At 36.6% G+C, this 27584-nt stretch overlaps 1 protein-coding gene across 50 annotated transcripts in view; it reads right to left on the bottom strand.

Moving 5' to 3' along the window:
* The window catches only part of SOX6 (SRY-box transcription factor 6), a 658308-nt gene that overhangs the window by 130443 nt on the left and 500281 nt on the right, over positions 1-27584 (bottom strand). For 16 of the 50 annotated variants that reach the window (XM_045370379.3, XM_045370377.3, XM_015435021.4 and 13 more), the window contains 3 exons: positions 16246-16369; positions 1682-1761; positions 67-189 (listed from right to left, as the gene is read on the bottom strand). In XM_045370379.3, the coding sequence (XP_045226314.1) occupies positions 67-189; positions 1682-1761; positions 16246-16369 (327 nt within the window). The remainder of the gene's footprint in view (positions 1-66; positions 190-1681; positions 1762-16245; positions 16370-27584) is intronic. The other 34 variants (XM_074014211.1, XM_074014217.1, XM_074014204.1 and 31 more) reach the window with 3 other exon arrangements.

Genomic DNA, 27584 nt, shown 5'->3' with positions numbered 1-27584 from the left:
AAGCCTAGAGTATGACTGAACAATCCAGTCCCCAGCCCAACGAAGCACCAATGGAAGCATTCATACCTCATTCTGTTTGTGGTTGTAAGAGTGGCCACCACCATGTTCAAAGGTGTCCAAATTCCTGCCAAAACGGTCACTTAGGCCCTTTAGCCTTGGGTTAATTTGTGGGTGGGAGACATGACCCTTCTGTTTAGTAGCATATTCAGAAAAAAAAAAAAAGACAAAACATACTGTCAGAACTCATGAAACAGAATACATGTTTCTAAATCCAGGGTATTGACCACATCAAAAAATAGAAAGTAGAAAGTTTAAGACTCAGTTTCTTTTTTTTACAGAAATTTGGTTATAGTATCAAACAGTGGCACTGATTTCTTGTTTCTGCCTCTGACTCAAGAAGATACTCAATAGCACAGCTATAGGAAAAGAAGAAATAAATTAGGTTTATAATAGTGAGGGTTCTTTTTAGACTTGCACCAACTATAGTAGGTTTCAGTATTAGTAGTGTGAAAGGTGAAGGTTTGCAAGAGAGGTGAGGTTGCTGCTACTCTTAGGCAAAATTTCTAGCTCTGCTACACAGCCCTTAATGGGTTACATCTTTATGACTTCCTGGATCATGACTCATGACAAAATTTCTGAAAGTGTTGCAAAAATTCTTTATTTGCAGATCCAATTGGAAACATTCAAAATGATGTTTTTTCATGGGACAATAGTTGTACACTTTTTATGTTCAAGTCACATAGAGATTAGCAACACGAAAATAAAAATGCTTCACCAGATGCTATTTTGTAGATTATTTAAGAAAACTCAAAAATAATTACAGTATATTTTATGAATGAAAACTATCTTTAATAAAACTTTCTACTATATTGAAATCAAGTTGTTGATTATCTTATATTCTCTAAATATCCATATACTGAATGTTTGACTTATTTTAATGATCTCAGCTTTTTGTTTTTATTAATACAAATAAACATTCATATTCCAAGTCAACCTCCCATTCAAGTGGTAGTAGTAGAAGGGTAAAATGACGACCTATTCCTATTCCAAACTCACTTTACTGTGAAGAAGATAAGGTGTAAATGATTTTTCAATCAGTTTCCAAAACACTTTCCCCCCAAGTTTAGTTTTATAAATAAGAAACACCAATGCAAAATTTATAAGACACCATGCCCTGACTTTTGACCCTAGAAAGGATGAGGATACACATATTAAGGAGCAATGCATTCACAATTTACAAAATAATTATCATGTAATTTGAGAATAACAATCCCTTATTTTATGAGCTACAAGAAGGAGAAAATATCCAACATCATTTTTTGTTTCAATTTTTATATGTAAAAGCTAATCTGGACATAAGTGGAGACACAGATGAAAAACTGACAAGGAAAAACCTAACGTGTATGCAGTAACAACTAGCCATTGAAATTGTAAAACTATTCACTCATCTGATAGAGAATACATAGTATTAAGTCATAATGTGATTTTTTTCCTTTAAAAATATTGAAACTGGCAGTTTTCTCTTCTATTTGCATTATGGTAAGCACATAAGGTGTTAATCCTTCTGGGCTATGCTTAAAAAATTATTTAACATTCAGGTCATTATTTAGCATACAGCTGGTTAGCAGTTTTCCACTAAAGTACTGGCTCATATCCCACATTTTTTTCTTCTGGCACTTACCTGGAGCTGTAAAGGGCTGAGTCCAGAAGCAGCAGCAGCTGCCATTGTTGATGGAATGAACTGTACGGGGTAGTTATCACCTGTCGGAAAGAACAATGCATACAGGTTTAGACAATGCACAGGGAATTGCGGCAGACAAGTACAAACATGGTCCTTGGATTGCCTGAGCTTTACAACATTGCTCTAAGCCCAAACATCTGCAGAAACAAAAGGCTTAGTTGGGCACAGACTTGCAGTGCTGCCTTGGAACTTTTTGTTAACAGATAGCTGGTAGGCAAACTGGCAAAACATGAATGTGATGTTAAAAAAATTAAATGTGCAATTCAAGCATGTTCACTCCATTACGAATCTTGTAATACATCATTTTTTAAGAGTAAAAAAAATATCTTAAAGCCAGGCTGACACTCAATACACTGGGAAAGCATTGAGGCTTTTATATTAGAACAACAAAAAGTTTTGGCTTGGTAGGCAAGGCAGAGTATTAGAGTCCAAAAAGGGCTCTGAGCTATTGACTGCTCATAATTCTAAACTTTATTTATTAAAAAAGTTTAAAAATTAAAAAACACACCTCTTCAATATGATAGGACCAAGAGGACAGCTAATCTTATCTTCCAGTATTCTGTGAAATGTCTGGTATCCCCCTAAGTGTAGAAACCATGTTTGTCTGGATTAACCTCTGGTACTGAACTGGTGGATCCCAGTAAAGAATCATGCATACTAAGCACTTATCAGACATATTTTGATGATGCTTTGATTAAATAACCACACATTTTACATGGAATATCTGTACTAAACGCCTGGTAAAGATTGAGTATGGTTCAGCAAAGATGAATGCCATATCTTAATGTGTTTCTAACTCCAGATCATTCCTAAAAAGGGACATGGAAGTACCTTCTGTGACCTAAGAACTGTGTGCAGTAACCTGAAGAGCTAAAATAAAGTAAGGAGGAACATATCATGATGGTGGTAACTGAAATAAAAATTAGTATGTGTGGATAAATTTCACAATATCAGTGATTTAATGGAGTATCACTTTGGCTTCAGCTACTTATTTAAAGTCAGTGTTATGTACTATCTCTAGGCTATATTTTAATAGCCTGTTCCTCCACACATTTTTGACATTTATAATAATCATGCTGTTTTGCATGAACTTTCCACACTGAAAGCTGAATGTAATAATGAATAGACAGACTAGAAAGAATCTCAGTAAAGGTAGTCAACTGGAAAGCAAGAAAACTTTTTTTGGGGGTAGGGGGTATGGACACTAACACCTGGAGCTTTCCTGGTGACTCTGGTTCCTGGGAACTCATCCTGCTTGCCATATGAAATGCTACTCAGCTGGCCCAATGTAAATGTTAAGTTGCTTTCACTTTTAACAAATTGTTAGCTTCTAATCTACACAGTCTCTTTGCATCATATCCATAATACCTCATCAGACCATTGAGCACAGTGTGTGCTTGTACACAGTCCAGTAACAATTGGCTTCTGATTGCATATGGAGCGCTGCTACAATGCATTCACTAACATTATATTGTGCTGGTCTCCTACGGAGTAATGTTCAAAATATCTGATCTTGTTTTTCTCCTTCCATGAGGTTGATTTTGGTTTGCAGTACTATATGGGCTTTTTAAGAAAGATAACTAGGCCAAATTATTTTTTATAGTAAATGACTGTCACTTTATGCTTAAATAATTCTACTGATCTTCTTGATATTTAAACTAAATTATCTGAAGGAAGAATATCCTAATCTAAGTCAAATAGTAATTCTTTGGTAGATACAAGTTTTAAAAAATCACAAAACGATGCTGAATTAATGATGCTTCAAAAATAGGGGGAAAAAATCACCATTCTAACCATTGACATGGACTGCCTCCTGGAACATTTTAGAGCCGTTCTTTCTTTAAATATCATGCATTATTCATACTAACTCTAAACCACAACCACCCTCCCTGTAAGTTTAATACCAGTTGCTTTATTTGTACTAAAACATTTTTCATGTCAAACATATTTAAAAAAAAATCAAACTCTAAAAGAATTCCCTGGGGCACACCTTTTTTCATAGCTGTCATGCTTCTATGCTATGAAATAGCTTTTTTTTTTTTTTTTTTTTTACAGTTTTTGGCTTGCCAGTTAATTTATTACTATCTCTACCACACCCTATAGTACTTTCCAGCTCACCTGCTGGCTACAAACAGCTTTCTTTCCACTGCTGACAGGCATATTTTAAAAACATTTTTAACTTTTATCCTTCTTTGAATCTGTATATCTGAATATAATCTTTAGAAAGCTATTTCTCCATAACATATCATTGTTTCAACATTAAAAGTAAAAATGAATACATTAGAGCAACAGAGTATATAACAGAATGATTAGAAAAAAGAGAACAAGGAAAAGGCAGGAGGGGTAAAAGATGAGGCAGAAGAAGAGGGGGATTACAAGTAGAAAAGAAAAATTTAAGAGGGAGAGGGATTTAAGGGTATTGTAAAGTTTAGTTTTTTTAATAACAAAGTTACACGTTTCCCCTATGCGGCTCTAATTCTCTGTGTAAGTCAATCAAGAAAAAGTTCTCAGCGCCTGACTTGGCAAGGAATCAGTCAACATGTTGTAGCAATTTTTTTCAAATTTGTCTCTGGATTTGAAATGCTTTCATGAGGACCCATTCTTTTAAAATTTGTACATGGAAGGGGAAGCTTGTTGAAACTGGTTGGCTTTATGTCCTACTGTAATCTGGCCCTTGCTACCTCTAGTGTAAGAAGACAACTTTCAAAAACCAATTTGAAAAATAATGTCCATTCTGTAAATCCAGTTTTCCAGCTTTGTAAATATTTCAACTGATGGCTTTTATCTTAAGAGTACAGAACAAAGACAAAGTAGGATTTAAAACTTATGGAAAATTTGCTTAACATTAGTTTCACTTGTCAGAATAGGCAGCATTCCTTTGGAATCAAAACAGCAAGAGTCCCTAAATGAGAGAAAATAAATTCTTAAATTTTCATAGAAACTGACATGAAGCAGAAAATTAGTAAAACTTAATGGCAGGAGAAGGGGTGTTTGTACTAAGAACCTACAACCCATTAGATTCAGGCTACCTCCTGCAAGAATACTTTTAATTTGAATACTTCAGATATAAAGTCTACCTTTTAAAAATAGCCAAAAATCCCATGAGTAAAAGTCTGTCAATTTACTTTCATTCTTCAGAAAGACAAAGGACTTGGATAGTTGCAGTATCCCGAGATAGTAACTTCAGACATTAACACATTGAAGAAATGATTTAGAAAGTTTGGAAGGAGTAGAGAGAGGAAAAACAAAAACAAAAACAAAAAAAACAACAATAAAAGAAACAAAAAAAAAAAACAGAACTAGAAGACAGGACTCAAAAGATTCTTCAATAACTGCCCCAAAGTAGGAATTCAGTCTCATACCTCATTTCCCAGCCTCCAAAACAGAAGAAAAATATGTTACACATCCCTAACTAACTCAAAAATTATTATGTGCTAGCAACATAAATGATAATAAATTGCCAAACAACTGTAGAGCCCACCTTTATGAGCTATAGCCATTCTTGTTATAATATGAACACATTTGAATCACAACCACTGTTGCAAACTTGAACATACCACTTAGCATAGATCTTGCCTGGATGCATGCATTTGGTATAGCAAAATATTACAATTCCTCTATACTCCGAGGGAATGCCATAAATCTGAATTTGTCTTTATGCGAAACCACACTGCAGTAAATGTTAGCAGGTAATAGGTGACACATTTAGAATTCTAAAAGTAAAACAAAAGTTTTAATTTGTCCTGAGGACAAATGAAAAAATTAGCAAGGATTATAATATATATTGCTGAGATCACTATGTTGTTATTTCTCCTGCTAAATTTCTCCTTCTGTACTCATCAAAGAATAGATCAATGATGAAAAGAGTCTTGACCTCAGAATTTCTTCTAAGATCATCTGCAGTGTTTTTTCTACCTTTAAGAAAGCTAAGAATCAAGGCTCAACCTTACTTTTTTCACTTATTTCACAGTTGCATCCAAACCCTTAACCAATCATCTGAAAATCTGTGGAATTTGTCACAATGGCAATTAAATAAGTGAGTGTGAATGAACTCATGTAAATTCATCCCCATTACATAAAATCGATTTTAAAAATCTTCAGTTTCATACTAGGGATGCAGGGATGGCTTAACATATGTAAATCAATAAACATGATACACCACATAAACAGAATTAAAAACAAAACTCACATGATCATCTCAACAGATGCAGAAAAAGCATTTAACAAAATCCCAACATCCCTTGGTGATTAAAACCCTTAGCAAAATTAGCATAGAAAGGACATACCTTAAAGTAATAAAAGCCATCTACAACAAACACACAGCGAACATTATAGTGAATGAGGAAGAGTTGAAAGCATTCTCCCTAAGAACTGGAACAGGACAAGGATGCCCACTTTAACCACTTCCATTCAACATAGTACTGGAAGTCCTAGGAAGAGCAATCAGACAACAGAAAGAAAACAGGGGCTCCAAATCGGTAAAGAGGAAGTCAAAGTGTCGCTGTTTGCTCATGATATGATTGTATACCTAGGAAATCCTAAAGACTCATCCAAAAAGCTCCTATAACTGGTAAATGAATTCAGCAAAGTTTCAGGATACAAAATTAATGTACACAACTTAGTAGCTCTGCTATACACCAATAGTGACCAAGCTGAGAATCAAATCAAGAATTCAACCCCTTTCACAATAGCTGCAATAAAATAAAATAAAATACTTAGGAATATACCTAACCAAAGATGTGAAAGAACTCTACAAGGAAAACTACAAAACACTGCTGAAAGAAATCATAGATGATATAAACAAATGGAAACATTCCATGCTCATGGTTGGGTAGGATCAATATTTTAAAAATGACTATACTGCCAAAAGCAATCTACAAATTCAATGTGGTTCCCATAAAAATACCACCATCATTCTTCAAAGAACTAGTAAAAAGAATCCTAAAATATATATGAAGCCAAAACGAGCCTGCATAGCCAAAGACAGACTAAGCAAAAAGAACAAATCTGGAGGCATCACATTACTTGACTGCAAACTATACTATAAGGCCATAGTCACCAAAACAGCATGGTACTGGTGTGAAAATAGGCACAAAGACCAACGGAACAGAATAGAGAACCCAGAAATAAAGCCAAATACTTACAGCCAACTGATCTTCAACAAAGCAGACAAAAACATAAAATGGGGAAAGACACCCAATTCAACAAATGATGCTGGGATAATTGGCAAGCCGTATGTAGAAGAATGAATCTGGATCCCCATCTCTCACCTTATAAAAAATTCAGCTCAAGATGGATCAAATACTTAAATATAAGACCTGAAATCATAAAGATTCTAGAAGATAACATTGGAAAAAACCCTTCTAGACATTGACGTAGGCAAAGAATTCATGACCAAGAACCCAAAAGCAAATGCAACAAAAGCAAAGATAAATAGATGCGACTTAATTAAACTAAAAAGCTTCTGCATAACAAAAGAAATAATCAGCAGAGTTAACAGACAACCGACAGAGTGGGAGAGAATCTTCACAATCTACATATCCAACAAAGAACTAATATCCAGAATCTACAAAGAACTCAAACAAATCAGCAAAAACAAACAAACAAAAAAACAACAAAACAAAACAAAAACAAAAAAAATCCCATTAAAAAGTGGGTTAAGGACATGAATAGACAATTCTCAAAGGAAGATAAACAAATGGCCAATGATCATACTTTAAAAAACGCTCAGCATCACTAATTGTCAGGGAAGTGCAAATCAAAACCACAATGCAATACCACCTCACTCCTACAAGAATGGTCATACTAAAAAAAAAAAATCAATAAATAATGATATTGGCATGGATGTGGTGAAAAGGGAACACTTTTACACTGTTGGTGGGAATGTAAACTAGTACAAACACTATGAAAAAGACAGTGAAGAGTCCTTAAAGAACTAAAAGTAGACCTACTGCTTGATCCAGCAATCCCACTACTAGGTATCTACCCAGAGGAAAAGAAGTCATTACATGAAAAAGATACTTGCACATGCATGCTTATAGCAGCAAAATTTTTACAATTGCAAAAATATGGAAGCAGCCCAAATGCTCATCAATTAACACATGGATATTTTATACACACACACACACACACACACACACACACACACACACACCATGGAATATATATATACATATATATATATATACACATACACACACCATGGAATAGTACTCAGCCATAAAAGGGAATGAAATAACGGCATTCACAGAAACCTGGATGGAATTGGAGACTATTATTCTAAGTGTAGTAACTCAGAAATGGAAAACCAAACATCGTATTCTCACTCACATGTGAAAGTTAAGCAATGAGGAATGCAAAGGCATAAGAATGATACATTGAACTTTGGGGATTGGGGGAAAGGCTGGGGGATGGTGAGGTATAACAGACTACACATTGGGTACAGTGTACACTGCTTGGGTGATGGGTACACCAAAATCTCAGAAATCACCACTATTGAAATTTTAAAAATGAAAAAAAAATAAAAATAACACAATAAAAATAAAAAATAAAAAAATAAACCTTCAAAGTTCATGCCTTCATGACAGCTCATCAGTGATATAGCCTCCATGTACAGAGGAGAACACAGTTAAAATTATTGACCTTTAAAAAACTAGGTTAGCTTACACAGCTGAACATATTTTCTTCCTGGACCCCAACACTCTGATTTAAAAATTAGGGTGCTTTTCTGAAGAACCTCAGTAATGCTTTGATTCTAAGTAGATCTATATTTAAATAATCAAGTATTACAATAGCAGTTCATATCTCTGCTTTGAAATACTCTGGAAGAGACAGAAATGAGTGGCTTTACAAGATTTCGTTTGCATAGCACCACATGTAAAAAACAAATTTTATTCACCACAAAAGATCAGATTTTCTTAAGATCAGATTTTCTTGAGACAAAGGCCCCAAGAGTATGAAGTATCATATCAGAGAACTTCAGTCTGAATTCTATCTCCACTATTTCTAGATGTGGAACTCTTGGAAAAGTTAGCTTTTTTGAGTATCAATTTCTTATTTTCTTTTAATAAAACAGAGATGATACCATTTATTATCACTTATATCTAAGAGTTGTTATGAAAATTAAATGAGATTACACACACACACATACACAGGTTGGGGAGTATCTTGGAAAATAAATGGTGCTCAATAAATGCTAACTAAAACAAAGAAATTAAAAAGAAGTCCTGAATAATTACACAGTCATAATAATTATACATTAACCAATTCAACACCTAGAAGAAATGGACAAATTCCTTAAAACATGCAAATTACCCAACTCAAGAAGCAATAGGAAACCTCAACAGACCTATAACAAGTACAGACAGTGAATCAATAATCAAAGACCGCTCAATGAGGAAATGCCCTGACCTAGATGGCTTTACCAACGGATTCTGCCAAATGTTTAAAGAAAAATTAATACCAATCCTTATCAAACTCTTACAAAAAAAAATGAAGAGGAAGGAACACTTCTAATTCATTTTATAAGGCTAACATTATCTTGATACCAAAACCAGATAATGATATCACAGGAAAAGAAAGTTACAGTCCACTATCCCATATAAATATAGATATAAAAATCCTCAACAAAGTATTAGCAAAACAAATCCAATGGCATATTAAAAGAATTACTTACCAAGGCAAAGTGGAATTTATCCCAAGAATGCAAGGGATCAAATCAGTGTCAAGCATTACATTAACAGAACAAAGGGGAAAAAAACCAACATGATCATCTCAATTGACACAGAATAGGCATCTGACAAAAATCTAATATTCCATCATAAAAATTCTTAGAAAACTAGTAATAGAGGAAAAAGACCTTGGCATGATGAAACCTATTTATAAAAAGCCTACAGCTGGCCAAGTGTGGTGGCACGTGCCTATAGTCCCAGCTACTTGGGAGGCTGAGGTAGAAAGATTGCTTGAACCCAGGAGTTCAAAGCCTCAGTGAACTATGATCATACCTCTTAATTCCAGCCTGGACAACAGAGTTAGACCCTGCTTGTTAAACAAACAAACAAACAAACATCCACAACTAACATCATATTCAAGGGTGAAAGACTGAAAGCTTTCCCCTTAAGATCCAGAACAAGACAATAATGCTCACTTTCACTGCTGCTATTCAACCTTTAGTGGAAGTGCTAGCCACTGCTATTAGACAAGAAAAAGAAATAAAATGTATCCAAATTGGTAAGGGAGAGGTAAAACTATTTGTATTTGCAAATGACACAGTCCTATATATAGAAAATCCCAAAGAATCCCTGAGAAAGCTACCAGAGTTAATAAATTCAGCAAAGTTGCAGAGTATAAGCTTAACACACAAATATCAGCTGTGTTTCTAAACATCAGCAACAAACAACCCAAAAGAAAATTAAGAAAACAATTTCATTTACAAAAGTATTAAAAAGAACTAAACACTTATGGATAAATCTAACCAAGGAGGTGAAAGATTTGTACATTGAAAACTATAAAACATTTTTGAAAGAAATTAAAGATGACATAAATAAATGGAAAAGCATCTGTGCTCATGGGTAGGAAGATTTAACACTGTTAAGATGGCAATACTACCCAAAGCAACCTGCAGATTCAAAGCAATCCCTATCAAAATTACAACAACTTATTTCACAGAAATGGAAAAGCCAATTCACAAATTAATATGGAATTACAAGAGGTCCTAATAACTAAAACAATCTTGAAAAAGAAGAAGAAAGTTGGAAAGCTCACAGTTCATATTTTACCACAAAGCTACAGCAATTAAAACAGGATGGTACTGGCATAAGGAGAGAGAGAGAAAGAGATATGCATATATATCTGTGTGTGTATATATATATCTACCAATGAAATATAATAGAAAGCTCAAAATTAAAACCTTTACATATATAGTCAATTGATTTTTGACAAAGGTGCAAAAACCATTGAACGGGGGAAGGGATAGTCTTATCAACAAATGGTGTGGGGAAAATTGGACATCCACGTGCAAAAGATGTAAAACAACAGAAAAAGGTTCCACCTTACACAATATACAAAAGTCAACTCAAATGGATCAAAGACATGGATCAAAGACATAAACTTAGAAGCTAAAAAAAATAAAACCCTTGGAAGAAAACATAGTGATAAATCTTTATGACATTGAATTTGGCAATGATTTCATTGATATAACATCAAAACCACAGGCACCAATGGGAAAAATGGATAAATTGGACTCTATCAAAATTAAGAACTTTAGTGTATTAAAGATACTATTAAGAATGCCAAAAGACAAATTACAGAATGGGAGAAAATATTTGCAAATCATGTATCTGATAAGGTATTAATATCCACAGTACACAAAGAACTGAAACTCAACAACAACAAAAATCCCAACTCAAAAATGGGCAAACTACTTAAATAGACAGTTTTCCACAGGAGATATCCAGATGGCCAATAAGCACATGAAAAGATGATCAGCATCATCAATCATTAAGCAAATGTAAATCAAAACCGCAATGAGATACCACTTCACACCTACTGGGATAATAATAAAAAAATTTAATTGAAAATAACAAGTGTTAGCAAGAATGTGAAGACATTGGAATCCCCTTACATTTCTGGTGGGAATATAAAATGGCATGGCTACTGTGGAAAACAGTAGCCATAGAACTTCATGTGATCCATTAATTCAACTCACAGGTATATATCCGAAGGGACTGAAAGTGGGGACTCTAACAAACATTTCTATAACCATGTTCATAGAAGTATTATTCATAATAGCCAAAAGGTAGAAACAAACTAAGTGCCTATCAACAGATGAACAGATAAACAAAATATGGTATATATACACAATGGAATATTATTCAGCAATAAAATTATATTTTAACATATGCTACAATATGGATGGACCTTGAAATGCTATGCTTACCGAAATAAGCCAGATATAGATAGATAAATATTGTATTATTCCAATTATATGAAGTACCTACAATAGGGAAATTCACAGAGAAAGATAATAGAATAGAGATTACCAGAGACTAAGGGTAGAGGGATAGAGAGAGTTATTTAATGGCTACAGCATTTTTGTTGGGTATGATGAAAAAGTTTTGGGTATGGATTGTGGTGTTGGTTATATGATATTGAAAATGTATTAATGCCACTGAGTTATATACTTACAAATGGCTAAAATAATAAATATTATATTACATATATTTTACTGCAATAAAAAAGAAGTATTAGGTATACTTGTAAAATTGTTTTTGGTCGTTGAGCAGAGGGATACTATGACTCAGTCTAACACTCAGCTTTTAGACTGCATTTCCAAAGGATAAGGATGTAGTTTAACGGGCTAAATTTACTCAGTTTCACCATCAGACTTTACTCCCAATCTTAGTGCTTTATCATTTTCAGAGAACTTTTATATATTTTACCAAATTTAATTTTCACATCCACATTGAGTAGTGAACAAATCATGACACATTTCTTAGATGACAAAAATTTGAGGTTCAGCAAGATTAAATTACATGTTCAAGTAAGGATGAAACAAAATAATTGATGTGAAATATTTAGCATAGTATTTGGCACAGTAACCAATCAGTAAGCTTTAGCTGTTATTATTATCATATATTATCATATTATAACTAGTGAGTAAATGGAAGACCCAGGAGCAGGCAGACATCCTGTTCCTAGGACCTCTTAGGAAACTTAAAGTGTGCTTTCTAGCAGCAATCATATAAAAAATTCCAACTACATAAAGCAATGGGTCAGCTAAGTCAAGTCTGAAGTATGAAGGGGGCTACTCATCATTTCTGCTTTTCAGGCAAGCTGATCTTGATCTGATATACACATCAGCAACTGTGAAAGAGGCTTTATCTTTTAATTTTCTCCAACATTTGTGCTCAAACGTATCTCTTACTCTTGATTGCTGCACCTCTCTGTATCGCAATGTGAAAGAGCAAAGCAACCAAAAGTCTGTGGTTTATGTTCTGGGCTCTGATGATGAGTTCCTATCAAGAAATGTGTCTCGCCGGGCGCGGTGGCTCACGCCTGTAATCCCAGCACTTTGGGAGGCCGAGACGGGCGGATCACGAGGTCAGGATATCGAGACCATCCTGGCTAACACGGTGAAACCCCGTCTCTACTAAAAAATACAAAAAACTAGCCGGGCGAGGTGGCGGGCGCCTATAGTCCCAGCTACTCGGGAGGCTGAGGCAGGAGAATGGCGTGAACTCGGGAGGCGGAGCTTGCAGTGAGCTGAGATCCGGCCACAGCACTCCAGCCTGGGTGACAGAGCGAGACTCCGTCTCAAAAAAAAAAAAAAAAAAAAAAAAAAGAAATGTGTCTCTAATTATAGAACCTGTAAAATACTAAAAAAAAAAAAAAAAAAAAAAAAAAAAAAAGGGATTAAAACTCAATAAAGTATTTCTAGAGAGAACAATCTGAAAGATGCAGTCCTGGAGCTGAACAATCCCTGTGGGCAACATGCCCCCTCAGCAACCCACTGAGGTGGGAGAGCTTGCCTAGTGTTTACTACATGCTGGGACTCTGAAATGCCCATAGGTACATTTCAAATCATGGGGTGGGGAGTGAAGGCCTATAACCCTAAATATATTTGCTTACACTGTCTTCACATGGATTCAGAAACAGTCAACTTTAACAAACAGTGAACGTCCCCCCAAGGTAGTCTTTGCTCTCTAGAAATCAAGACAATTATTCAGTCAGCTGAAGGCAGAAATACCATGAAATCATTTCAGATACGGGAAAATGGAAAGGGGAAAAAAAAGGAAATTTATTTTTTTTAATTTATAAAGACCAAGGTAGCACTTGTTCATCCTGTTGTTTAGGGAACCAGAATATAAATTTATGCCACCAATTCAATATTTTCTTTCAAAACTTTAGTCATTGTTGTCTCACATACATTTTTCTTTTTCTTTTCTTTTATTTTATTTTGAGATAGGGTCTTACTCTGCCGCTAAGACTGGAGTGCTGTGGCAGAATCATGGCTCACTGCTGCCTCAACCTACCGGGCTCAAGCAATCTTCCCACATCAGCCTCCTGAGTAGCTAGGACTACAGGTGCACACCACCATTCTTCACTAACTTTTTAATCTTTTTAGAGACAAGGGCTCACTATGTTGTCCAGGCTGGTCTTGAACTCCTGGGCTCGAGTGATCCTCGCACCTCTCAGCCTCCCAAAGTGCTGGGATTACAGGCATGCGCCATCACGCCCAGCCCTCATATACATTTCAAGTGAAGTTACCATAGCTCAGTTTGGGGCAAAAATAAGTTGTATTGTACTTGTCCAGTTTCCAGTCCACTAGCAGTCTCTTCACCTAATTCATGTGAACGATAAAAACACTGCATAGATTAAGTCTCCTGAGGATGCAATTTCTCTACTAATAGCATAAGAACATATAATTTTAATCAATTTTACATATTTTTCATATGTAATAAAGCCTAGGTTAGCCAAAATACTGAAAGAATTAGAGTTCTGATTAATTAAATTGTCTGACATAATTTAGGAGTCACACGAAAGTAAACACTTTTTTTTACCCACCTTCCTTGTAATTAAAACTCTTCCTACATCTCCAAACCCATTGTCCTGCCTTATCCAACAGAGTTTAACCAACATAATCAAATACGGCTTTGTTATCCCAGGACACTAACTCTAAGCTGTCCTTTGTTCAATGGAAGTAACTAATTTCTGCACAATATTGTCACAATTTCTGTTTTTCTCAGTTACATATTATAATCCCATTAATGCTGTTTGAGAAGACTTTTGAAAAATGGTCTAAAATCACTATATATATAACAATATCTTCCTCCATGAAAAGTGGCAGTATTGTTTCAACAAAATTAGGCAAGTAATATAGTTACAAGATGTCTACGTCTAACAGAAAATAAGATGGATACCTGATTTTGAAATGTGCATAAATTTAACTTTGAAAACACTGAAGTCAAATAGAGAATTTCCACATATAGTTCATTTAAAATATTTCTGGGACTGGTACAGGAGTGTCAAACTCAAATTCAGAATAGAACAGTAAACTTGGTTTACTTCCAAAGGAAGTCGAAATGAAGAAGTAGTTTAGAATGACTTATAGAGATCACAGGAAGACTGAACCACTGCACTGAAAAAAAAAATTCTCTGAAAAAAATATGCCAATTTCATAGGTAAGTATAACTTGTTCTAAAAATCATGCTCCAGAAAAATGAATTTTTAACAATTTGAATGACATAATTTTCTCTCAGGTATCCAAAAACCTTTGGGTAATGAGTTTGATTCATTTATATGTGAGGAATTTTCAGACAGCCCTTAAACTCGCCAATCTCATTAACATCTCTACTCCTTGAATCATTCGTGTTTTGCCACAGACATCCTACCTTTTCTTACAAAGAAGGAAGTTCTCTATCAAATACAAAAGAGTAATCAATGGCAACAAGCAATTAAAACAGATGCTAAAATGCACTAGGCTTGTTTTTATGCTATTTAGTAAGCTCAGTTCTCCAGAATTTTAGTAAAGTGATTTATATTTTATTATTGCTTTAAGCATATTAAAATGCCTTTGTTCACTTTATAAAACATATACACAAAGAAACTGCTGCACGCAGATTTGTTGTACTCAGGTTAATATAATCAGGTTAATATGTTAAAAAGAACTTGACACAGAAATTATTAATGAGTATAACAAGGTCACTACTTCTGAGCTGAGGTCACTTACAAAGAATGCACAAATGAAATTAAGGTTGACTTTTATTTACTTGACTATCTTCTTACATTGGATTCCTTTGGCAACATATCTTTAAACATTTAAAGCCCTGTTTACAAGGAGGTTCTGAAAGAAGCTTCAAACCATTATGAACCTAATTGAATTCCCCAGGAGTCCAGTAAACTCAGAGGAAAAAAGAAAAATCATAACATTTGCTAAATCATCTTAAAACATATTTCACTGCAAGGTTACATGACCTGTTTTTTGAGGTTTAAAAATGAATGAAAAAATACTGAATACTTCATTATTTAGATGAAAATCAAAAACAATTTTACCTATTAGTGGTAAGCTAATTAAATCAGTCTAGTTTTAACTATTTTTCTAAGAGAAGTCTGACAACAAACAATAACATTTTATACTGTATGTGATCACTTTCCCAGAGTATAACAGTTCTCACAAGGAGAAAAGGATCTTTAACCAAAAAACAATTATTCACAGCAAAAGTATGAGAGAGAGCTGACAAAAACATTGTAGTCCCCAGGGAAAGTAGTATCTTACCTGTGAATTCAAGACAAATTCAAGTGGAAGAAGAGAAAGTAAAAGTTTTTAGCAACCAATTAGTTTATTACAATGCCCGCTCTTCCCAATTCTAATTTTACTTTAAAATAAGCTTTTATGATATTTTTATTCATAGTTCCCTCACATGTTCCTGTGTTTGTTGGAGTACTAAGCAAAAACATGCAGATCTGAGCATTTCCAAAAGAATGTTAAATCCCTCTCTACTTACCTGGTTTGTATGTTATTCCAGGGGGGAAGAGGAATCCCTGTTGGGCAGCAGCAGCTGCTGCCAGGGTCCGCTGGTCATGTGGAAAAATTGGGATCATGAGCGGAGGCATGTGACCCTGAACCTGCTAAACAGAAGAGAGCCTATGATCAGACAGGGAGCAAATGTATGCCAAGAAGAATTTGTTTTTCACTCCTGGTGGTGTGCTGGTACCCACACAGCCACCCACCTCTAACCTCATTCCAAATCTGCAATCTGAGAAAATTCAGTAAAAATCCACCAAATCTCTTTTCTGAGATGCTAATAGCACGCCGAAGACGTAACTTCATTGTGAATTTGCCTCGTCGCTGCTTCCACCAAACTGTGGTTAATGGTTTTCCTTTCTCTTGACTTTTTTCCCTTTTATTTTTTCTTTTAAACAAAGAACTAGAAGAAATAAGTTTGCCTCTTTTCTAGTACTGTACAATGTTGAGAGGTTTTGCCCTTTCACCTGCCTTGCATTCTGTGCTTTCTTTCAAAAACAGTATTTAGTATCCATGGTCAGAAAATAATGTCTAATTGTTATATATTCTAAAAGCTGCATCTCCCCAGTTTAGGTATCTTATTTCAAAGCCTCACGGCATTATGTTAAACATATAGCTCTTCAGATTTAAGGCTACTACATCTTAGCTCCCAATTAAAGTAATATTCTTTGCCATACACACCTTGATGTAACATATAAATTGCTTGTCTGGCTAAACAGTTTTACAGCTTTATGCACTACCATGTAGCTCAGTAATTATGGAGTTGTATTCAGAGAGCATTTCATAATAAATCCTACTATATCAAATTTCATTTGACCTCAATAAATGTATCAAAGAGCACAAAAATGCAAAATAGAAAAATCTTTACTCTATATCAGTATTTGTATTCCATATAAAGAAAATAAGAGCTATGACAGAATCACGCTTGTGAAAATTACATTTTAATTTCCTAGCTCCCTTCTTTACTCTACGTATGCTGCCCGAATTCCAGGACAGCATGACAGGAAGGTTTTGTCCTGGCTTTAGGGCACAGTTTTATAGGTTGAATACAGGACTTTTCTTATTTAAAGACCAAAACTAAGATATGCCCAAAAAATTATCTTTAAGTTCAAACTGGGTATTTAGCCTTTTCACTGGTATAAAAAGGCTACATTATATCTTATTTAAGATACAAACCTTTACCAGTAATTCTAACCCCAAACCCTTCCCTGTATAAATTCCTAAATCTTCTCTTTAGGCAAAATTCCATACACTGGCTAATGACCCTGTTTAATTAGCACTGACTTGCCTTGTCCTGTCCCTATTCCCTTCATAGCCAGGGACACAGTGCAAAAACTGCTTCTGTGTGGGTCTAAGAGGTTTCATTTTCCAACAGTTTTTCTCTAGGGAAAGCCCTAAGATGTGGGTTAATAAAGGGCAAGCAAAAAATAAACACTTTACAGGATTTTTCTGAATTCATTTCTCAAGAAAATCAACTTATAATAAAAAGGTCTTTGTGCAATTACTACCTTGCCAGTGGGGCGTGAAAGAAACTAGCTTTGAGCAGCTATTTCTTCCATTTTAGCTGAGGTAAGCCCAAGTTTCGTACATTAGAGTACAAACTAAGCCTGCTTAAATTGGAGCTGATCCCCTAGTGCCCAGGTCTTGCCTTTAACCCTGAAGAAAAGCACCGGGCTTGCTGTTGAACTCCAGCTTGTCGGACCCTGATGCAAACCTGAGATGTCAGAAACGAGGGCACTATTCTATGCCAGAAAATAAGACACAGTATTTTTGTATATGGGTTACAATTGTTTGGTACAAGAGTACATCAAAGGAAATAATTTCATTTTCCTCCAGAAATATGGCCCTAATATGTACCTAAAATATAGCACGGATAGCTTATACTCTAAAAAGGGAGAATAAGAAAGTGAGGAGTCTGGATATTATATTTATTTATTGTTTCTTTCATTTCAAAAACATTTATTATGTTATTATTGAGAAGTAGCTGAAGATGTTTGAATATTTAGCTTGAGAGATAAAAGAGGTAAGGTTATCTTCAAATACTTGAAAGAATAATGTATGGAAGAAGGATTGGATTAAGACTGAATGGTTAACAGAGGGCAGAACTAGGCTCAAAAGAAGAAATTTCATGGAAATGAAATTCAAAGAACTTTCTAGTAATAAACTATTCTATAGTCACTCTGAGTAAAGAGATGGTATGTATCTTTTCCCTAGAGATGGTCAAGTAAAGAAAGGCTGTATAACCCCATATGTTAGAGATATGTAAAGCAAACACACAATGAAAAACCTGATTATGTAATAACCTTATGGCCTTCCCAACTTTATAATTCTATGATTGTTTAAAAATCAACATTATGATGATAGTGTGATTACAACAATTCCTTCATTCATTTATTATGCATTTATTTATTGAGGATTTACTAGGTGCCTTTAAAGGCCTTGTTGGCAAAAAAGTCTGAACTTAAATCTATATGCTCCTATTTTCTTGACTGTGTAATCTTGAACAGTTACTTAATTGTTCTGAGTCTATTTCTCATGTAAAAACTGAAGCTAATTATACTACCTTACATGATTATTGTGAGGACTAAACAGACAATAAAAGTAACTCTTGTGTCACAGTACCTGACATAATAGTAATGCAATATCACAGTAAATCCTTGTTAGATCCTTGTTCTTTTCTTATATGGTTTGCATATTCAGGGCTAGAAATTATCAAATTACTGATAAAACAAGCACTAAAACAAGCAATAGTTGATCTTACTCATAACTCTACTTTAAGAAAGAAAACACGAGCCAACTAAATAATTCAGTTTGGCAGGCAGAGGCTTGTCATGCTTAGCAGACAACATGTCTCACAGAGCATTATCCCATCCCAAGTATCTAGAAAACCATGAGAAAGAAGAGGTGGGAACACATGTTCATTTGAACATGTATTTGGGGTTCTTTGGTGTTATTTATTTAACAGCATCTTAGAATGAAAACATTATTTTATATTGGTCACCCAAGCTCTTCAGATCATGAGACAACAGAAAAAGGTCAATAGCAATTAGAAACCAGACCTTAATTCTTGAATCTTAGTGTCTTAAGTTACTCCTTTTGTAACTTTCCATCTTCATGATATAACTAACCAAACTCTCGGGTTCATTTTTAATGCCAAAGAGCTGTAGGTGTTTCATATTAACATAAGCTGTAAGAATTTAGGTAAATTCATTTCTGTTCATCATACTCTGCAAAGAAAGCTATGTTAGAAACTTCAAATACTAAATATTAGCCCAGAGGCTATTCGATAACTTGAGAGACAAAGTAAATAAGCAGGAGGTCAGAGGACATTGTGAAAGCAAGAGTAATGATAGAAACATAGAGTTGGAATAGAACTTGGAGATGACCTAACCTAGCAGTTCTCAAAGTGTGGTACCTGACCAGCAGCATCAGCAATATCTAGGAAGTTTTTTAAAATGCCAATTCTTAAACTCTACCCCATACCTACTGAATCAGAAAACTCTGGAATTCAGTCCAACTAATTAAATTTCAGGCTAAAATTTAATTTAGGACAGTGATTCTCAAACTTTAGTGTGGATCACAATCATCCACAGGGCTTGTTAGAACACACATTGCTTCCTTCTCTCCCCGTGCTCTCTGTCAAGAGTCTTTGAATCAGTAGATCTGAGGTAGGGGTCTGAGACTGTACATTTCTAAAAAGTTACCAGGTGTAGCTGGGGCTGCTGGTCCAGGAGTCATTCTTTGAGAATCACTAACCTAATCCAAAGCTCACAATTTACACATAGGAAAACAGGGGGCTAGAGAAGGTAAAAGATATAAGCCTAAGGTTACAGTGTCATGACACAGCTGGATCCAGAGTCCAGAAAGGCTAATCACCCTGTCCAGGGCTTTTTCCATTACATCAGATGGACTTCAATGATAGAAAAGGGAGAAATCACTGGCTGCACTGTTTTGGCAAAGAAAACCTGGAAGTCTCCAGCTGAAAATAATTTTGTGTTTCAGCAGCATATTGCTGGAGGTTGGATACTATGAATGTTGTTCAATTTTCAATAAATTCCTTCCTTCCTTTCTATTTTTATTTTATTTTACACAGAACACACTGATCTCAGTATTTACCATCATTAATTCCAGTAGTTTGTTACAATACATTGATTAGCAATGATCATTTTGTTCCAAGGAATAAAATTGACTTTAACTTATTTTAAGTAAAACAATAAACTTATTTTAAGTAAAACGATGTAAAAATGCCAAGTACTCTTTATTAAAGAGAAGCCAGAATATTCAGTAGCTAGTTAGACTCTAGCCTGAGAAAAGGTGATTAAAAGTTCTTCTTATGTCTAATTACATAAGTAATAATTAATAGTAATGATGATGATAATGATGATGATGACCACAGCAGCTAATAGTTTTCCATGTTTTCTATATGTCAAGCACTGGAAAAGTGATTTACATACTCTATCTCATTTAATTCTCAAAACCCTGTAAAGTACTTACTATTATTATACTTATTCATTTAATGAGAAAAACAAAGCCATGTGAGGTTAAGTAACATAACCAATTAAAAAGCGACAGAGTCAGGACTCAAGTCCAGATATGTCAGGGTCAAAGTTTATACTTTTAATACCATATTATATTAAGCATGAAGTCATCTTTTGAAAAACAGATCGAAGATAAGGAATATGATTATTGGTGATAGTAATATAATTATAGGTTTGCATGTGGTTGTAATAAAGAATACAGAGAGATCACATGGATCCTTAATCCAGTTTCCCCAAATGATAACATCTTGCAAAACTATAGTATGATAACACAACCAGAGTACTGATATTGATACAATCCAACAATCTTATTCATAGTTACCTAGTACAAGGGTCTCCAACCTCTGGGCCATGGACCAGTATCAGGTCTTGGCCTGTTAGGAACTGGACCACATAGCAGGAGGTGAGCAGTGGGCAAGCGAGCATTACCGCCTGAGCTCTGCCTCCTGTCAGATCAGCTGTGGCATTAGATTCTCAGAGGAGCACCAACCCTATTGTGAACTGCGCATGTGAGGGACCTAGGCATGCTCCTTATGAGAATCTAATGCTTGATGATCTGTGGTGGAAAAGTTTCATCCTGAAACCATCTCCCCTCCCCTACCCAGTCGGTGTAATAACTGTCTTCCACAAAACTGGTACCTGGTGCCAAAAAGGTTAGGGATGGCTGCCCTAGTGTGTTAAAGAAATTATGTCTTTAAAACAAGCAAAGGCAGTTGGGCACGGTGGCTCATGGCTGTAATCCCAGCACTTTGGGAGGCCGAGCCGGGTGGATCAAGAGGTCAAGAGATTGAGACTATGCTGGTCAACATGGTGAGAACCCCATCTCTACTAAAAGTACAAAAATAAGCTGGGCATGGTGGTGCGTGCCTGTAGTCCCAGTTGCTTGGGAGGCTGAGGCAGGAGAATCGCTTGAACCCAGGAGGCAGAGGTTGCAGTGAGCCAAGATCATGCTACTGCACTCCAGCCTGGTGAGGGCGAGACTCCATCTCAAACAACAACAACAAAACAAACAAACAAACAAAAAAAAGAAACAAGCAAAGGCAACAAGGGTCTATCAATACTTCTAAATGCCATCTTCTATAGAATGCTCATCAATATGATCCAATGCAAGTGATATTCGCAGAACGTATAAATTACAGCAACAACTTTTCCCTTTCATAGCTTTCCATTTATTATACTTACTAAAAGAGTGTCGGTTGAATGTGGAACAGAAATGGAAAGCAGGGGGGCGGAGCAAGATGGCCGAATAGGAACAGCTCCAGTCTCCAACTCCCAGCGCCAGCGACACAGAAGACCGGTGATTTCTGCATTTTCAACTGAGGTACTGGGTTCATCTCACTAGGGAGTGCCAGAAAATCGGTGCTGGTCAGCTGCTGCAGGCCGACCAGCGAGAGCTGAAGCAGGGCGAGGCATTGCCTCACCTGGGAAGCCCAAGGGGAAAGGGAATCCCTTTTCCTAGCCAGGGGAACTGAGACACACAACACCTGGAAAATCGGGTAACTCCCACCCCAATACTGCGCTTTAAGCAAACAGGCACACCAGGAGATTATATCCCACACCTGGCCGGGAGGGTCCCACGCCCACGGAGCCTCCCTCATTGCTAGCACAGCAGTCTGCAATCTCCCGGCAAGGCAGCAGCGAGGCTAGGGGAGGGGCGCCCGCCATTGCTGAGGCTTAAGTAGGTAAACAAAGCCGCTGGGAAGCTCGAACTGCGTGGAGCTCACAGCAGCTCAAGGAAACCTGCCTGTCTCTGTAGACTCCACCTCTGGGGACAGGGCACAGTAAACAACAAAAGCAGCAGAAACCTCTGCAGACGCAAATGACTGTCTGACAGCTTTGAAGAGAGCAGTGGATCTCCCAACACGGAGGTTGAGATCTGAGAAGGGACAGACTGCCTGCTCAAGTGGGTCCCTGACCCCTGAGTAGCCTAACTGGGAGACATCCCCCACTAGGGGCAGTCTGACACCCCACACCTCACAGGGTGGACTACACCCCTGAGAGGAAGCCTCCAAAGCAAGAATCAGACAGGTACAATCGCTGTTCAGCAATATTCTATGTTCTGCAGCCTTTGCTGCTGATACCCAGGCAAACAGGGTCTGGAGTGGACCTCAAGCAATCTCCAACAGACCTACAGCTGAGGGTCCTGACTGTTAGAAGGAAAACTATCAAACAGGAAGGACACCTATACCAAAACCCCATCAGTACGTCACCATCATCATCAAAGACCAGCAGCAGATAAAACCACAAAGATGGGGAAAAAGCAGGGCAGAAAAGATGGAAATTCAAAAAATAAGAGTGCATCTCCCCCCGCAAAGGAGCGCAGCTCATCACCAGCAATGGATCAAAGCTTGACGGAGAATGACTTTGACGAGATGAGAGAAGAAGGCTTCAGTCCATCAAACTTCTCAGAGCTAAAGGAGGAATTACGTACCCAGCGCAAAGAAACTAAAAATCTTGAAAAAAAAGTGGAAGAATTGATGGCTAGAGTAATTAATGCAGAGAAGGTCCTAAACGAAATGAAAGAGATGAAAACCATGACATGAGAAATACATGACAAATGCACAAGCTTCAGTAACTGACTTGATCAACTGGAAGAAAGAGTATCAGCGATTGAGGATCAAATGAACGAAATGAAGCGAGAAGAGAAACCAAAAGAAAAAAGAAGGAAAAGAAATGAACAAAGCCTGCAAGAAGTATGGGATGATGTAAAAAGACCAAATCTACGTCTGATTGGGGTGCCTGAAAGTGAGGGGGAAAATGGAACCAAGTTGGAAAACACTCTTCAGGATATCATCCAGGAGAACTTCCCCAACCTAGTAGGGCAGGCCAACATTCAAATCCAGGAAATACAGAGAACGCCACAAAGATACTCCTCGAGAAGAGCAACTCCAAGACACATAATTGCCAGATTCACCAAAGTTGAAATGAAGGAAAAAATCTTAAGGGCAGCCAGAGAGAAAGGTCGGGTTACCCACAAAGGGAAGCCCATACAGGAGCACCCAGATTCATAAAGCAAGTCCTTAGAGACTTACAAAGAGACTTAGACTCCCATACAATAATAATGGGAGACTTCAACACTCCACTGTCAACATTAGACAGATCAACGAGACAGAAAGTTAACAAGGATATCCAGGAATTGAACTCATCTCTGCAGCAAGCAGACCTAATAGACATCTATAGAACTCTCCACCCCAAATCAACAGACTATACATTCTTCTCAGCACCACATCGCACTTATTCCAAAATTGACCACATAATTGGAAGTAAAGCACTCCTCAGCAAATGTACAAGAACAGAAATTATAACAAACTGTCTCTCAGACCACAGTGCAATCAAACTAGAACTCAGGACTAAGAAACTCAATCAAAACCGCTCAACTACATGGAAACTGAACAACCTGCTCCTGAATGACTACTGGGTACATAACGAAATGAAGGCGGAAATAAAGATGTTCTTTGAAACCAATGAGAACAAAGATACAACATACCAGAATCTCTGGGACACATTTAAAGCAGTGTGTAGAGGGAAATTTATAGCACTAAATGCCCACAAGAGAAAGCAGGAAAGATCTAAAATTGACACTCTAACATCACAATTAAAAGAACTAGAGAAGCAAGAGCAAACACATTCAAAAGCTAGCAGAAGGCAAGAAATAACTAAGATCAGAGCAGAATTGAAGGAGATAGAGACATAAAAAAACCCTCCAAAAAATCAATGAATCCAGGAGTTGGTTTTTTGAAAAGATCAACAAAATTGACAGACCGCTAGCAAGACTAATAAAGAAGAAAAGAGAGAAGAATCAAATAGACGCAATAAAAAATGATAAAGGGGATATCACCACTGACCCCACAGAAATACAAACTACCATCAGAGAATACTATAAACACCTCTACGCAAATAAACTAGAAAATCTAGAAGAAATGGATAATTTCCTGGACACTTACACTCTTCCAAGACTAAACCAGGAAGAAGTTGAATCCCTGAATAGACCAATAGCAGGCTCTGGAATTGAGGCAATAATTAATAGCCTACCAACCAAAAAAAGTCCAGGACCAGATGGATTCACAGCTGAATTCTACCAGAGGTACAAGGAGGAGCTGGTACCATTCCTTCTGAAACTATTCCAATCAATAGAAAAAGAGGGAATCTTCCCTAACTCATTTTATGAGGCCAACATCATCCTGATACCAAAGCCTGTCAGAGACACAACCAAAAAAGAGAATTTTAGACCAATATCCCTGATGAACATCGATGCAAAAATCCTCAATAAAATACTGGCAAACCGGATTCAGCAGCACATCAAAAAGCTTATCCACCATGATCAAGTGGGCTTCATCCCTGGGATGCAAGGCTGGTTCAACATTCGCAAATCAATAAACATAATCCAGCATATAAACAGAACCAAAGACAAGAACCACATGATTATCTCAATAGATGTGGAAAAGGCTTATGACAAAATTCAACAGCCCTTCATGCTAAAAACGCTCAATAAATTCGGTATTGATGGAACGTACCTCAAAATCATAAGAGCTATTTATGACAAACCCACAGCCAATATCATACTGAATGGGCAAAAACTGGAAAATTTCCCTTTGAAAACTGGCACAAGATAGGGATGCCCTTTCTCACCACTCCTATTCAACATAGTGTTGGAAGTTCTGGCTAGGGCAATCAGGCAAGAGAAAGAAATCAAGGGTATTCAGTTAGGAAAAGAAGAAGTCAAATTGTCCCTCTTTGCAGATGACATGATTGTGTATTTAGAAAATCCCATTGTCTCAGCCCAAAATCTCCTTAAGCTGATAAGCAACTTCAGCAAAGTCTCAGGATACAAAATTAATGTGCAAAAATCACAAGCATTCGTATACACCAGTAACAGACAAACAGAGAGCCAAATCAGGAATGAACTTCCATTCACAATTGCTTCAAAGAGAATAAAATACCTAGGAATCCAACTTACAAGGGATGTAAAGGACCTCTTCAAGGAGAACTACAAACCACTGCTCAGTGAAATAAAAGAGGACACAAACAAATGGAAGAACATACCATGCTCATGGATAGGAAGAATCAATATCGTGAAAATGGCCATACTGCCCAAGGTAATTTATAGATTCAATGCCATCTCCATCAAGCTACCAATGAGTTTCTTCACAGAATTGGAAAAAACTACTTTAAAGTTCATATGGAACCAAAAAAGAGCCCGCATCTCCAAGACAATCCTAAGTCAAAAGAACAAAGCTGGAGGCATCACGCTACCTGACTTCAAACTATACTACAAGGCTACAGTAACCAAAACAGCATGGTACTGGTACCAAAACAGAGATATAGACCAATGGAACAGAACAGAGTCCTCAGAAATAATACCACACATCTACAGCCATCTGATCTTTAACAAACCTGAGATAAATGGGGAAAGGATTCCCTATTTAATAAATGGTGCTGGGAAAATTGGCTAGCCATAAGTAGAAAGCTGAGACTGGATCCTTTCCTTACTCCTTATACGAAAATTAATTCAAGATGGATTGGAGACTTAAATGTTAGACCTAATACCATAAAAATCCTAGAGGAAAACCTAGGTAGTACCATTCAGGACATAGGCATGGGCAAAGACTTCATGTCTGAAACACCAAAAGCAACGGCAGCAAAAGCCAAAATTGACAAATGGGATCTCATTAAACTAAAGAGCTTCTGCACAGCAAAAGAAACTACCATCAGAGTGAACAGGCAACCTACAGAATGGGAGAAAATTTTTGCAATCTACTCATCTGACAAAGGGCTAATATCCAGAACCTACAAAGAACTCAAACAAATTTACAAGAAAAAAACAAACAGCCCCATCAAAAAGTGGGCAAAGGATATGAACAGACATTTCTCAAAAGAAGACATTCATACAGCCAACAGACACATGAAAAAATGCTCATCATCACTGGCCATCAGAGAAATGCAAATCAAAACCACAATGAGATACCATCTCACACCACTTAGAATGGCGATCCTTAAAAAGTCAGGAAACAACAGGTGCTGGAGAGGATGTGGAGAAATAGGAACACTTTTACACTGTTGGTGGGATTGTAAACTAGTTCAACCATTATGGAAAACAGTATGGCGATTCCTCAAGGATCTAGAACTAGATGTACCATATGACCCAGCCATCCCATTACTGGGTATATACCCAAAGGATTATAAATCATGCTGCTATAAAGACACATGCACACGTATGTTTATTGCAGCACTATTCACAATAGCAAAGACTTGGAATCAACCCAAATGTCCATCAGTGACAGACTGGATTAAGAAAATGTGGCACATATACACCATGGAATACTATGCAGCCATAAAAAAGGATGAGTTTGTGTCCTTTGTAGGGACATGGATGCAGCTGGAAACCATCATTCTTAGCAAACTATCACAAGAACAGAAAACCAAACACCGCATGTTCTCACTCATAGGTGGGAACTGAACAATGAGATCACTTGGACTAGGGAAGGGGAACATCACACACCGGGGCCTATCATGGGGAGGGGGGAGGGGGGAGGGATTGCATTGGGAGTTATATCTGATGTAAATGACGAGTTGATGGGTGCTGACAAGTTGATGGGTGCAGCACACCAACATGGCACAAGTATACATATGTAACAAACCTGCACGTTATGCACATGTACCCTAGAACTTAAAGTATAATAATAATAATAATAATAATAATAATAATAAAAATAAAAAAGAAATGGAAAGCAAGAGCAGGGTAAGGGGAAAAGACAAAAAAGAGGCTTGGTGGCCACCTAAG

The sequence above is a fragment of the Macaca fascicularis genome, chromosome 14 (assembly GCF_037993035.2).
Source record: "Macaca fascicularis isolate 582-1 chromosome 14, T2T-MFA8v1.1".
Taxonomy (NCBI): Eukaryota; Metazoa; Chordata; class Mammalia; order Primates; family Cercopithecidae; genus Macaca; species Macaca fascicularis.
The sequence above is the reverse complement of the archived record's forward strand: the minus strand, read 5'-3'. Positions and strand labels throughout refer to the sequence as shown.